General features: G+C 48.1%; 1 protein-coding gene across 5 annotated transcripts in view; it reads left to right on the top strand.

The window, feature by feature from the left end:
* The window catches only part of SIPA1L2 (signal induced proliferation associated 1 like 2), a 256679-nt gene that overhangs the window by 203500 nt on the left and 40018 nt on the right, over nucleotides 1–13161 (top strand). For 4 of the 5 annotated variants that reach the window (XM_055425802.2, XM_055425805.2, XM_055425800.2 and 1 more), the window contains 5 exons: nucleotides 3971–4228; nucleotides 6139–6222; nucleotides 7861–7961; nucleotides 8294–8397; nucleotides 10046–10431. In XM_055425802.2, coding sequence (XP_055281777.2) covers nucleotides 3971–4228; nucleotides 6139–6222; nucleotides 7861–7961; nucleotides 8294–8397; nucleotides 10046–10431 — 933 coding nt within the window. The remainder of the gene's footprint in view (nucleotides 1–3970; nucleotides 4229–6138; nucleotides 6223–7860; nucleotides 7962–8293; nucleotides 8398–10045; nucleotides 10432–13161) is intronic. The other variant, XM_055425803.2, reaches the window with a different exon arrangement.

Below are 13161 nucleotides of genomic sequence, written 5' to 3'. Positions count from 1 at the left end.
GAACAGAACTGTGTTTGACTAGGTTTGATGATATGTTATAGTCATATTTATTTGATGTCTTGGTCATAAGAAGTAAACAAAGCAAATATCTAGTTTGTGAGAGTAGTTACCATAAAAGTGTCATAGCAGAATTAATTTTGATTTTAAAATAAAGTCATTCTTTAAGCTTATTTTCATGAGGGCAAAAGAATGCCCGTGTTCAGTATTAAAAGATCATTTACATATGACCTTGTGCAGGAGGATGGAAATGAAATATTCAACCCCCATTCTCTCTTCAACCTAATATGTGGCACAAGTTTTTGTCAGTGGTCTCTCAAATGTTAGTCATGATTATGCATTTATATAGCACTTTTTTATCTAAGATTGAAGCTAAATTACGGCCTCTTACTAAAGACTACAGTCTGTGAGCATGAATTAAAGACGCTGTACCCAGCTATCTGTCTTTTCTTTTTTCATTCTTTCTTTTTAAACCAAACCCAATAAACTGTAAACACAAAGCAACCACTGGAAATGCAAGGTGCCCTTTGTTCCCCAAGATTCAAGGTTCTCATGCCTTTCATTCAAAGCACAATTCCAGGACTTTTCACTGTTAGAGATTCCTTGACTTAGATGATTCAGGCAGCTTTAGCCTTTGAGACCCCAAAGCCTGCGGTTCACCTGAACGTCCAGTGACTTGCTTACAACATAGGTTAGGGTGGAAGACAGGATTCAGTTTTCTTGATGTTTTCAGGTATGCTAAATACTTTGCCAACAAAGGTCCGTCTTGTCAAGGCTATGGTTTTTCCCGTGGTCATGTATGGATGTGAGAGTTGGACTGTAAAGAAAGCTGTTCGCCGAAGAATTGATGCTTTTGAACTGTGGTGCTGGAGAAGACTCTTGAGAGTCCCTTGTACTGCAAGGAGATCCAACCAGTCCATTCTAAAGGAGATCAATCCTGGGTGTTCATTGGAAGGACTGATGCTAAAGCTGAAACTGCAGTACTTTGGCCACCTCATGGGACGAGTTGACTCACAGGAAAAGACTCTGATGCTAGGAAAGGTTGGGGGCGGGAGGAGAAGGGGACGACAGAGAATGAGATGGCTGAATGGCATCACCGACTCTGTGGACATGAGTTTGAGTGAACTCCGGGAGTTGGTGATGGACAGGGAGGCCTGGCGTGCTGTGATTCATGGGGTCGTGGAGAGTCGGACACGACTGAGAGACTGAACTGAACTGAATATCCTACCTTTATGATTTCTGATTAGGTCATTGGCCATATGCATGAATCAGTAGTCCCAGGGGATGTTGTATCTAATTAAATAGAAAGACACTTGGGAACAGTATAAATCCATGAGCAAAAAATTGTAGCATCTTAGCACTTTATTTTAAAAAATGTCAGCTCAGCTTCAGTTCAGCTCAGTCGCTCAGTCGTGTCCGACTCTGTGACCCCATGAATCACAGCACGCCAGGCCTCCCTGTCCATCACCAACTCCCGGAGTTCACTCAAACTCATGTCCCCACAGTGTAAATCTCAGCTTATCAAATTTGTCCAGTTATTTGAGCACATTCATTAAATCCAGAGTAATTTAAACTTGCCTAGGTAAAAGAGATGAATTTTGCTTTGGGGGAAGGAGAGTTAAAAGATAAGAAGTCAAGTTTACTGATAAAGAGATCATCCCTACTCATTCTCTACAACAGACATCATATCTTTTTATGATGCTTCCTTTACTGCATCCCTTCTACTCTCAAAGGGTAGCTAGCACCACCATTCATTTGGCTTCCCAATCCAAAAAGCAGAACACTGTTTTTGATTTCTCTGTCTCCATCCCAAGCTCCAAGTACTGTTGATTTGATAGATTCGAACTTTTACCCCATTTTGCTGTTGTGAAGAATGAAGTGTCCCGCCTTTGTGTGGGACCTGCGCCCTCCCCTGCCTTCTACCCTCCAGATACTCAGGATCTCTGCTTTAACCCAGGAGTCTGAATTCTACCATAATATGTCTTGACACACCTTTTTTCCCCTTTAGTTCTGGAAATTTTTGTGTATTATTTGTTAATCATTTCCTCCCCACCTTTTCCTCTCCTCTTTCTCTGTTAGGTGAATTTAGACTTTGTAGATTAAACTTGGATTTTCTGGCTTTTAAAGAAAAGCTCCTCTGTTTACCTTCCATCTGTCCTACTGGATTGTTTATTTTGAATTTCAGTCATCCTCTTTTTAAATTTCGGGCTTCCTTGGTGGCTCAGTGATAAAGAATCTGCCTGCAATTCACGAGACCTGGGTTTGATCCCTGGGTTGAGAAGATCTTCTGGAGAAGGGAATGGCAACCCACTCCACTATTCTTGCCTGGAGAATTCCATGGACAGAGGAGCCTGGTGGGCTGCTGTCTAGGGGGTTGCAAAGATTGGACATGACTGAGTGACTAACACTTTCACAGGTTCCTTCTCCTTCTCTGAGGGTGGTGAGCCTCATGGCAGGGTGATTGGGTGGCTTGCACCTGCTTGTCTTTATTGTGGAGAAAGATCGCTGTTCTTTGCAGGATGATCCTGAAGCTGGGTTTGAAGGAACGAGGACTGACTCGGGGATCTCTTTTCCAGCAAGGCTTTTACTTCACCTTTTGTTTTCTCTGCTCTTCTGGGTACCTGCTGGCCTTGAGTTCCTCCTTTCAGGCTGTGTTCCCTTGCCCATTGCTGCTGCCCCCTGGAGGCGGGGGTGGGTATTGCCTGGGGGCCCAGTGCGGGCCGGGGGCTCACTGCTCACTCCTTCCTTTCTCTGCCACCCTCTCTGGCGCGTGACGCTTCCTGTTCCTGCACCTGCTCAGGTGTGCAAGTGGATGGGCGTGCTTCTCCTTCTCTTCCTCTTTGCACATCCTAGGGTGTGCCTTTCTCTGCTCCACGGTTGGCATACCATCACTTGCCTTCTGTCCTTACGGACTGTGTTTTGGCGTCTCCAGGCTTTGTTGATGATCAAGTTTGGTTTTTGTTCTCTTTGCTTCTGTGTAATGATTCTGAAAAGTTCTACTCCACTGTCTTGAGGATGCAGTTCTCCTCTTTAAAGAGTGACACCTTATTGCCCTGACAGACTTCTTGGAGGGTGAATATGAGAAAGCTTTTCTGTAGACTGCAGAATGTCTAGGGAGAGGCACGGCTTCATCCACATGCTGAATTGGAACAGTGTACCCTGACACTCAAGTTTGAGCCTCATCTAGCCTTCCTGTGTCCTGGCCAAACACCAGTCAGCTTTGCAGGTCCCTTTCGTCAAGCCAGTAGTATCAATAATGTGTGCACAAGTGACTTGAGGGATATCTGACTTAGATCACGTTTTTCAGGCTAAAGGGTCTTACATCCCTGACCGGTCAGTTGAGCCCATGGGAGATAATTTGTGGGGATCCATGACACTAGTTCAAGGAGTGACCATGGCAACTAAGTGACTGACTAAGTAGTAAATAAGTGATAACTAAGTAACTAACTAATGTGACTTCAGCAGGTTGGGCATTCAGGCTTTTCCTTGACTTGTGACATTTTTTGTTGAATTTGTTTTTCACTTTTCTCAGATTCAGGAGAAACAAGTGACATGTGACTCAAATTCCTGATTATATGACTGTACTTTCATGTATCTGTTCAGATTATATATGAGGTGTTTTTAATCTATTAATGTTTATTTATCACCCAGTTTCAGTGCAAATAACCATGTAGGCAGATTGGTTAAAGATCAATCCCAATCTGCCCAGGGAGTTTGCAAACTACTTGGAGAGACAGAACCTATGCATGAAACCCCTGACAGCCAAGGTTAACCACAGCCACAGGCTTGAGACCAGATCCTCCTGGTTTGTGCTGGGTGACACACAAAGTCACTGTCAGCCAGGTCTACCACTGAGGGTGGATGGCCTTGCACCATCTTCTGTGAGCCCGAGAAACACGTACAAGGTCGTGAATGAGTCGGGCTGATGGCTCAGAGCTGAGCTCCCCCCTGACCGTCTCTTCTTGGCTCACAGAGGGTGTTTGGAGCTCTGCCGGATCCCCATGGTGGAGTACAAGCTCGACAGTGAGGGGGCCCCCTGCGAGTATAAGACCCCTTTCCGGAGGAACACCACGTGGCACCGCGTGCCCACGCCCGCCCTGCAACCCCTGCCCAGGGTCTCCCCAGTTCCCGGCACGCCCGACCGGCTGCAGTGCCAGCCCCTGCTCCCACAGAGCCAGGCCGCCATCCCCCGCAGCACCTCCTTCGACCGGAAGCTGCCCGATGGTACCAGGTAAGCTGGTGACCCTGGTGGAGCCCTGGCTTGGAACTTCACATGGTTGGGGGACTTGTGTGTGGCTTAGTCATTTCTGAATTAGCTTGTTCTGACCAAGTGTGCACAGGGCTGACGGGCAGGCCCCAAATGCTAAGGCACTTGTGGTCCCAGCCAGCGATGGTGCTGATGGCATGCAGGTCTCCCCCACGGACACCACCCCGCAGGGCCACCACTGTACCTCTCCACGGTAATCCTCCTGTCAACTCACTCTCCAAACCACGTTGGGAAACCATTCTGCAGGAGCCTCTAGAGAAGTATGAACAGTTTTGAGTATAAAGAATACAGAGCCACAAAAATCATTGATCATAATGGTCACAGGATTTTCAGAGGTCCTGAGATCATTGGCATCTCTTTGCTTTTCTCTCTCATTTTAAGTGGAGGGAGTTGAGTTTAAAATTAAGTTTTTCCCTGAGAGGGTGCACCTGTTTACGAGTGAAATTCAGTAGCGTTAGAAGCTGCTGAGAATTTAGAGACGTGACACGGAGAGGTAGTTTGAAGTGAACAGCACAATAGATTTGTTGCTGCTATTGATTTTTACTCCCTTTGTTTTAACTTTCACATAACTTATGGGCTGTGGAGACACCAAGAGTTTCCTCAAAATTCCTCGTTAGGCTTTCATCCAATAGAGCATATGTTGTAAGCAGACACTGAGCCAGGCTGCCCGCTGAACGTGTCATCACCTTGTCCTGTTACTCAGCCTCTCCCATCTCCAGTTTCCTCCTCTGAAAAGTAAACTTAGCAATAATAGAGGCCTCCACAGGGCATTATGATGACTGAATCAATCCACAGAGGTTAACTGCCTAAAACACTCTTGGCCCATAGGTGTGAGTCTCTATAGGTGTTAATAATAATTACTAGGATTAAAACATGTGGTCTTCCTCTGACTTCTCCAGTCTGCTTTTCTACAAATGAGTGCAGGAATGGTGTAACTCTAACTTGACAGTAAACCATCTGGGCTCTGGATCTCCCTTCTCAAAGGTCTCCTGAGTTTATAATATTCAGAGAAATGCATACAGTAGGTAGCCTGGGTGTAAAGGGGTGACATCTGGAAGGGAAGGAGTCTATAGAACCTCCCTTATTAATATGTAATTTAGTAAACTATAAGGAATTCTTTTGGGCTGCCCAGATGGTGCTAGTGTTGAAGAACCCACCTACCAGTGCAGGAGACATAAAGAGACTTGGGTTCAGTCCCTGGATTGGGAAGATCCCCTGGAGGAGGGCATGGCAACCCACTCCAGTATTCTTGCCTGGAGAATCCCTTGGACAGGGGAACCAGTCCATAGGGTTGGCAAGAGTTGGACAGAACTGAAGCAACTTAGCATGCACGCGCACACTCACGGAAGACTTCTAATAGCAAAATGGAAAGTTGGTAAGCACGTCTTCATCAAATGAGTTCTCACAAGTGTCACTCATTTTTGTGTGTCTGAAATAAATAGGATTACATTCAATACATGTGCAGAAATAAATGGTTTTGCCAAGTTTAGAGTTTTCTCTCTGCCTCAGTTTTAAATATAGAACCACAACATCCCTTGCATTGTCTCATAGACCAGGTAGTAGTGATGTTTTCATAATTCTGTGTATTCTATTGCTGTCCCCCATGTTTAACTGGATTATTACCTGTGCTTTCAATCTTTAAATGGTAAAGCCTTGTTCCTGCCAAATCTCCTTCCTGTAATAAATTACCAACCGTAATACCCCTGAAATCTCATGGCATCACCAATTCTCAGTTTATTTGTCCGTGATCGCAATGTGTGTTTCCCCTTTTCTTTGTCATTGAAAAATGAACTCATTTGTAAGTCAAAACAAGCCAGGTCCAGATGTTGGCAGCCCACCTCCGTGCCTGTTACTGATTGTAGTCAACCTTTCAGAAGTTCGCCCAGCAATCAGTCATCGTCCAGCGACCCCGGACCGGGCAGCAGCGGACCCTGGAGACCACAAGTTGGATACGACGGGTACCACTCTTTTTCCCCTTCTGTGGGCTCCTGGGGGGACATGTCTCCAGGGCACATTCAGAAGTGCTTACTGTCCACAAGGCCAGTGGGGGACAGAGAGACTCAGATGGCACTTTGTTAGGACCAGTGCTTCCAGACTGGGTAGCTCATCATTTCTGTGAAAGTGGACTCATTTGTCTATATTCTGAACTTGTCTGTTTTCTTTTCTTTTTTTTTTAATAAGGGAAAGTCTTTTTGAGCACATGAAAACTAAGGATTTGGAGACTCTGTGGGTGATGGCCCTTGGGAGTTTCCTTTCACTTACATTGCTGACGAGGAATAAATTCACAGCCTTTCTTGAAAGTGTTTTTCTCTCCAAAACACAGCCCAGAGTCTGAGGAGGCAGATTTAGCATGTGACACATTTCCTCGAGCAAGTGGAAGCTGGCTGCAGGGCCGTCCCTTGTTGTGTGTGCACGGTGCCCAGGGGCCTGAGGGCACCTGTGGACAGGACCCAGGATGGACGGACGCAGTAACTCAAGGAAATAGCTGTACACTCTTGGGAAGAGGAGGGCCCCCCCCCCAGGGATGTGGCTGTATTTTTGCAGGGAAATGCAGGCATTGCCCCCCGCAGCAGTGTTTCTGTGCATTGTTGCAAGCCAGTGTCGCCTCTGCCGCTTGAAGGAGCTGGCTGCACTGCTGAGATGATGGACCGCCAGGCGGCCGGGGGGGCTTGCACCAGATAAGAGACGCTTCCATTCGTCCTCTCACATGTGCCCAGGGAAACCCTCTCCAGCACCCTCTCTCCTAGTTTGGGCTGAGAAGTAGAGATTTATAGTCTGAGTTACATGCATTCCGTACCTTAGATGCCGGATGGGTTCTTAAAAGTTGTACTTTTTCTTTTTTTAATTTTTGAGATGGTTAGATAGCATCACAGATTCAATGGACGTGAATTTGAGCAAACTCTGGGAGATAGTGAAGGACAGGGGAGCCTGGTGTGCTGCAGTCTATGGGGTCACAAAGAATTGAATATAACTTAGAAACTGAAAAACAATAACAAAAAAGTTGTACCTAAAGAAATCTTTCTCCTTTGAGTTGCGTTTTTAAAGTAGGTGGGGGAGGCTTTATGTCAGTGGAAAAACCACGTTTTGGCTTTTTCTGCAGTTTTAGAACTGGGATTCTGGAAGAAAGGGTCCCTTTGTAACATGAATAAGTTTTCTGCAGTTTCCTTTGGAAGAGTAAATTGTCCTATTTGGGGATTTTCATAAAACAAAAGTCCGGCTAGACGTAGTCTAGCAGCAAATGGATCTGATTTTCTTTCTCCTTAAAAAATTTGATATAAAGAGGCATCAGTACATGTGTTCTGGGCCCAAGAGAAACAGTGACTGCAAATGCAGCGAGCTCATGCTCAGTCCATCAGGGACCCCAACAGTCCTTTCAGCCCCTGGTGTTGGCCTCCTCCTCTATCTGTAAATGGTGTCATCCAGGTGCCTCTTTGGACCCAGGGGTCACAGGAGAGCCCCCCAGGTCCAGATGCTTTACTCTGCTCTGTCGGGCAGGGCTGTGGCGGCAGAGAGCCTCTGCTAGGGATCCCTGGGATTGCCCTGGGGGACACCGGCGGGACAGTGTGCGGGCGAGCTCAGCTCTGTGCTCTCTCCAGGTGCCAGTCGCCCCTGCTGCTGGAGCACCAGGGCTCCGGGCCTTTGGACTGTGACGGGGCCAGGGAGCGGGAGGACACCATGGAAGGAAGCAGACACCCCGGTAACACGGACCCCGCCCCTCCGCATGCCTCTGTCCTGCCCCTTCCTCCCCCTGCACTGGTTCATTCACCCATTCACGCCTGGCCAGCGCCATCCTGCCGTGTGCAAGGTCATCCGGGATGTGCTCATAGCTGGGGGTGCCTGGGAAACAGACCATGAGCGTCACGGGGTGGTTCTGTCTGCTCTGAGGGCCTCTCTATGGGTAGGACCAGAAGGTCCTACAACCACAGTCCTGATCATGGTCACTGAGCCATGTGTTTGGCCCCTGAGTTTCTCTGCTCCTTTGTTAACACTAGAAGTTAGATCTTTAAGGCTTCTCTCTGTGTGTGACAGAAACCAAATGGCATGGCCCTCCTTCCAAAGTCCTGAGCTCCTATAAAGAAAGAGGCCTGCAGAAAGATGGAGGTTGCAAGGATTCTCCCAATAAGCTTTCTCACGTGAGTCCTATCATCATGAACTAACGCTTTGGTTCATCTGAGCACTCGTGATGTATTAACATTGTTTCCAGGGATTCTCAGTGGCATCATTTATCTCATAAGGGTATTAAGTGAAGTTAAAAAGAAGAAAAAAAAAAAGATTTCTTTTTCTCTCTCTCATTTTATAAAGAAATACAAAGAAAAGTCATCCAGTAAATTATTGGCAAAGCCGGGATTGTAAGCTCAGCCTTTGATCCTTGGTAGTTTTAATCTGTTGACTATTATCCTGTATTTGGTGTGGACCAAATACAGAAGCAGAACCTGTGCAGCAGGGTGTGTGGTGGGTGATGCTCAGCCTGGTGCTGGCCGCTCAGGGAGCGGCTGCAGATGGCGCGCAGGGACACCAGCAGCAGCCAACTGACAGGCTTCCCGTGGTCCCACAGTGCCCATGTGGTTCTGTTTATTTTGTGCAGACATGAAAAGGGGCCATGTAGGTGACTGTAGCTCAGTGAAATGAAACTACCAGTTAAATGTGCAAACAGGAGTTTTAGTTGTTGCCAGATGAAGCTCATTTTTCAAAATTTGCAGACATCTTATCAGGTCCTGACCCGAGTTGTTCCTTTTCTTCTCCTCCTCCATGTGTCATTGGCCAGCCTCAGAGCTGTTACCTGCAAACATGTGGCCTCCATCTCTCAGCTGTATCCTAACCTTGACTTGAGCCGGCCTCATGGAGTCAGCTGATGGTCCCAGCACGGGGAGAGTGGAGGGGGGGTGAACTTGAGAAGATCCACTTGTGATTACAAAGGGCATCGGGATTTGCTTAAGGATCTGATAGGGTGGAGGGAAAGAGGGAGGAAGAGAGGGACGGAAGGAAGAAAGGGCCAAACCACTTAAAAATCACAGGTGGCTGGGTCTCATGACTCCACAGCCCTTGGCTGACCGTCTAGGCTGAGAGGAGGGGTCGTGTCTATACTAGGATGTCATCAGATGGGACATTTAGTCTGCTCTCTTGGCTTCATCTCCCAGGGACCTCAGTGCACCCCCAGGAGCACCACATCTAATCATCCCCAGGTCTCCCCTGACTGGGGCTCTGGGGGCCAGGGAGGGTGGCTCATGCTTACATGGTGCTTCTGCACACGTGAGCTGGTTGGGTCTGCACAGCAATCCCTGTGCTCAGTATACTAAGCACAGAGAGGAGCTGAGGGACTGGCCAAGGCCCCCCCCGCACTGTGATTCAAACCTGGGTCTTCTGCCCCACACCCAGGACTGGCCCTGGCCCTGGCCCTTGTCACATGAGCATTCTCTGAAGAAAGGCTCTTAATTCCCCATGTACCTCCCCAGCTTCTAGAACCTTCGTTAACTACTTTCCGATTAGTGACAGTGTGGCAATACTTTTGTGTTCATGTACAGATAATTGAACAAAGACTTGAAAAGATACCCATTTAACTTAAGATGAATGATGGGAGGAATTATGACTCAGGGACTTTTGCATGAAACCAGGATGTTTTTGAAAAGTAAATTCTTGCCTTGCTTCCTGCTGACAAGCGAGTAGAAAGGGTTTGGGTGAAATCATCAGGTCTGTAGCTTTGTGAGTCTGGGGAGAATAATCACCTTCGTGTAGAAGCAGTGTGGGGTTTGTCTGAAGCCTCCCCGTTTCTCTCTTCTCAAGATCGGAGATAAAAGCTGCTCCAGCCACTCCAGCAGCAACACGCTCTCCAGCAACACCTCCAGCAACAGCGACGACAAGCACTTTGGGTCTGGGGACCTCATGGATCCCGAGTTGCTGGGGCTGACGTACATCAAGGGGGCCTCCACGGACAGTGGCATCGACACGGCCCCGTGCATGCCCGCTGCAGTCCTGGGCCCCGTGCACCTGGCGGGCAGCCGGTCGCTGGTCCACGGGCGGGCAGAGCAGTGGGCCGACTCCGACATCCCAGGGCCCGACGACGAGCAGGCCAAGGTGTACGCGGTCCATGGCTACGCACCTGGCATCTCCACCAGTGGGGCTGCCGACGGCAGCCTGGGCGACCTCAGCGAGATTTCATCCCACTCCAGGTAAGGACCTCCCCACGCTGTGACCGGCAGCTACTCGGGGCACCCCGGGCACCATCATCTGCTGCTGGGGTGGGGGCAGGGGCCTGAAATAGGACCAGAAGGCACCTGAGATCATTCTCACCTGTGGGCCACACTGCCTGACTTCAGATGGAGGGCTTATGTCCAGAGTCTCATTTGAAATATGCACGTGAACAAGTTTGTGATTACATCTTCCTTTCTCTTTAAATTTGAGAGAAAATGAAACAGCGATGCTCATGGCTGTCATCAGGCCACTCATGTTTCTCTGTCAGTTCAATTTGTTGTCCCTGGGACTTCCCTGGTGGTTCAGTGGTTAAGACTCCATGCTCCCACTGCAGCAGGCATGGGTTCGACCCCTGGTCAGGAAACTAGGATCTCATGTGCGCTCCAAAAAGTGAAAAGTTCAGTTTGTTGTCCCAGATTTTCGGGAGGTGTGGTAACAGCTGAACGGTACTCAGGTGATGACGGACAGTAACAAGGGGTGGTCTCTGTGTTGTCCGCCTGAAAGCCTGTGCCCCGTTCTCCTGTTCCACAGGCCCCCTTACACAGCTGTGTGCTGGAAATGTGTTCAGACGGATGGTCCACTTTCTTTTTCAATATAATGACTAGTTGCATTTAAAGGAATTACATTCTAACTGTAGATGTTTAATATATTTTAATGAGTACCTTTCAATTCCCACATGACAGATGTGTACAGTGACTTTAAAACGCAGCACTGGTGATTCCTCCCTTCAAAGACTAAGCAAAGAACTGCATTGATATAGGTTTGGCCGTGGCTAGAATTTCCTGCACACCAATGACCCCTGTCATTCTCCTTCTTGTCTGCAAGGCCTTCCCTCCTTCAGCTCTGAGTCATCATCTAACTTTCCCCCAGAACTCTTCCAGCTGCTGGAGGGTAGCCAGATGAACAGTGATAGGACTGTCCCTCCAGGCATCCCTGGTCATGGCCGGTGACGATGCTCACAGCCGGCATGGGGTTCAACACGCGGGCCTCTGTGCTCCTTGGCCCTGCCCTTCACTCCACCTGCTGCTCATCCTCACGTGGTCTCTGCTGCACCTGGAGGGATGAACCGATGGGCCATAGCGAGGCTCGCTGTGACCACGACAGCAGACACGTGAATTGTGTCGGCCGTCCTCTTAGTTGAGGCAGAGACCTCATCAGCAGTGCCTTGATTTTCATGGTTGATATCATGGGATATGTCTCATCTTGTTTGAAAAAAGTTTTAGACTTCTTAGTCCTGGAAATTAACATAAATTGATTTTTTTTTACATAAATTGAAAGCACGGAGATGCCTGTACACACATACCTGCTCGCTACTGCCTTCCTGCTTTTCCTGTCACTAACATCATCACCTGTGTCTTAGTAGCACAGATGATCATTTTGTAACCTTCTAACGTTTGCTCAAAGTGTAGAAGATTTGTCAAGCAGCTGGTTTTCTGATAGCCTTGCTGGACAACTGTAGATTGCATCACAAACAGAATTATGCATTACTGTTGAGGAAAATTTCTGTGCAAACTGCTTTCAGAGCACCTTCACTTCTGAGTGGAGTCGGGATGTCAATAGGAGCTTTTCTGGGGTACCTTAAGCATCCGTTACTGTGATGGGCCAGACGGGTGGAAAGCCCTGGGAGGCACTGGACTGCGTCTCTGGCCGCTGTCTCTCCTTCCCTGCGCCTGCTGTGCGCCGAGCATGTGCACAGCCGTTGTGGAGGGGCCTGGGCTGAGTGAGGGTCTTCTTTGTCACCAGAAGTCTTTTTCATGCCAGTCTTAGTGGACAGTGACTGTAAAGCCACATCTCAACTTCAGTTACAGGCTTTTGTTCATGTGGAATTTGTCTGTAAATTAAATCTTTTGAGTACTTCCTCCTGTCTGTCCCCTGCAGAAAGGCTAGAGAAAATAAGATTTTAAATATTCTAATTTTTTAGTTTTAAATTTTTAAAAGGATTTTTAAAATGTTTTAAAGTATTTTTGAGTACTATCTATATTAATATTTTATGTTTAAAATAAGATTTGAAATATTGGTGTGTCGAGGCAAAAGGAACTTGGCTCATTAGCACATAACGGACCTAGCTACCGCAGCCGTGCTGAGACTTGGCAGATCCAGGAAGGCCCAGCCTGAGGCACCTGTTCTCCGTGATGATGAGTGTCACCGGCTGTGTGCTGTCCTCATCTGCTTGTGTGTCAGCTCAGAGCTGAGGCCCACTGCCCAGGGTCTCAGTTGTGACCTGGAGTGGTCCAGGGAGGGAAAGAGGAGAAGAGGCTCTTAGGGGCCGGCATCGGCACTGAGCATCCTGGCTAGTCACCCCCAGCCCGCACACTCTATCTCATCATGTCTCAGCTGCTTCTCAGCACTCCCGCCCTGGGTGACTCTCTGCTTTCCGCTTGTGACAATCCTTTTGTTGTTTGGGGAGCCCTCGTTCACCCTTAGAGGCCAGAAACCCTGATGGCTGTGACGTTTCTTGCCCACCGACGTGGCAGGAGATATTTTCATCCCACGATGAGGTGGTCTGTGCTCACAGCTTATGCTGTCCCGTCCACACCGCCCCCCACCCCGGCTGCAGTCTTCCCTTCACTAAAAAGCCTGGACCCGTCTCCTTCACTTGTACCCGCAGCACTTAGCACAGGCTCTTAAACGTGCTAGGCACCGCAGTGTTGGTTGAATGCAGGAAGGAAGTCTAAGAAGACTGTTGATGAGCCCTTGTTGATTGAGTT

Source organism: Moschus berezovskii, chromosome 12 (genome assembly GCF_049115385.1).
Source record: "Moschus berezovskii isolate FMDL1 chromosome 12, NW_MosBer_1.0, whole genome shotgun sequence".
Taxonomy (NCBI): domain Eukaryota; kingdom Metazoa; phylum Chordata; class Mammalia; order Artiodactyla; family Moschidae; genus Moschus; species Moschus berezovskii.
This window is presented reverse-complemented; position numbering and strand designations above follow the sequence as displayed.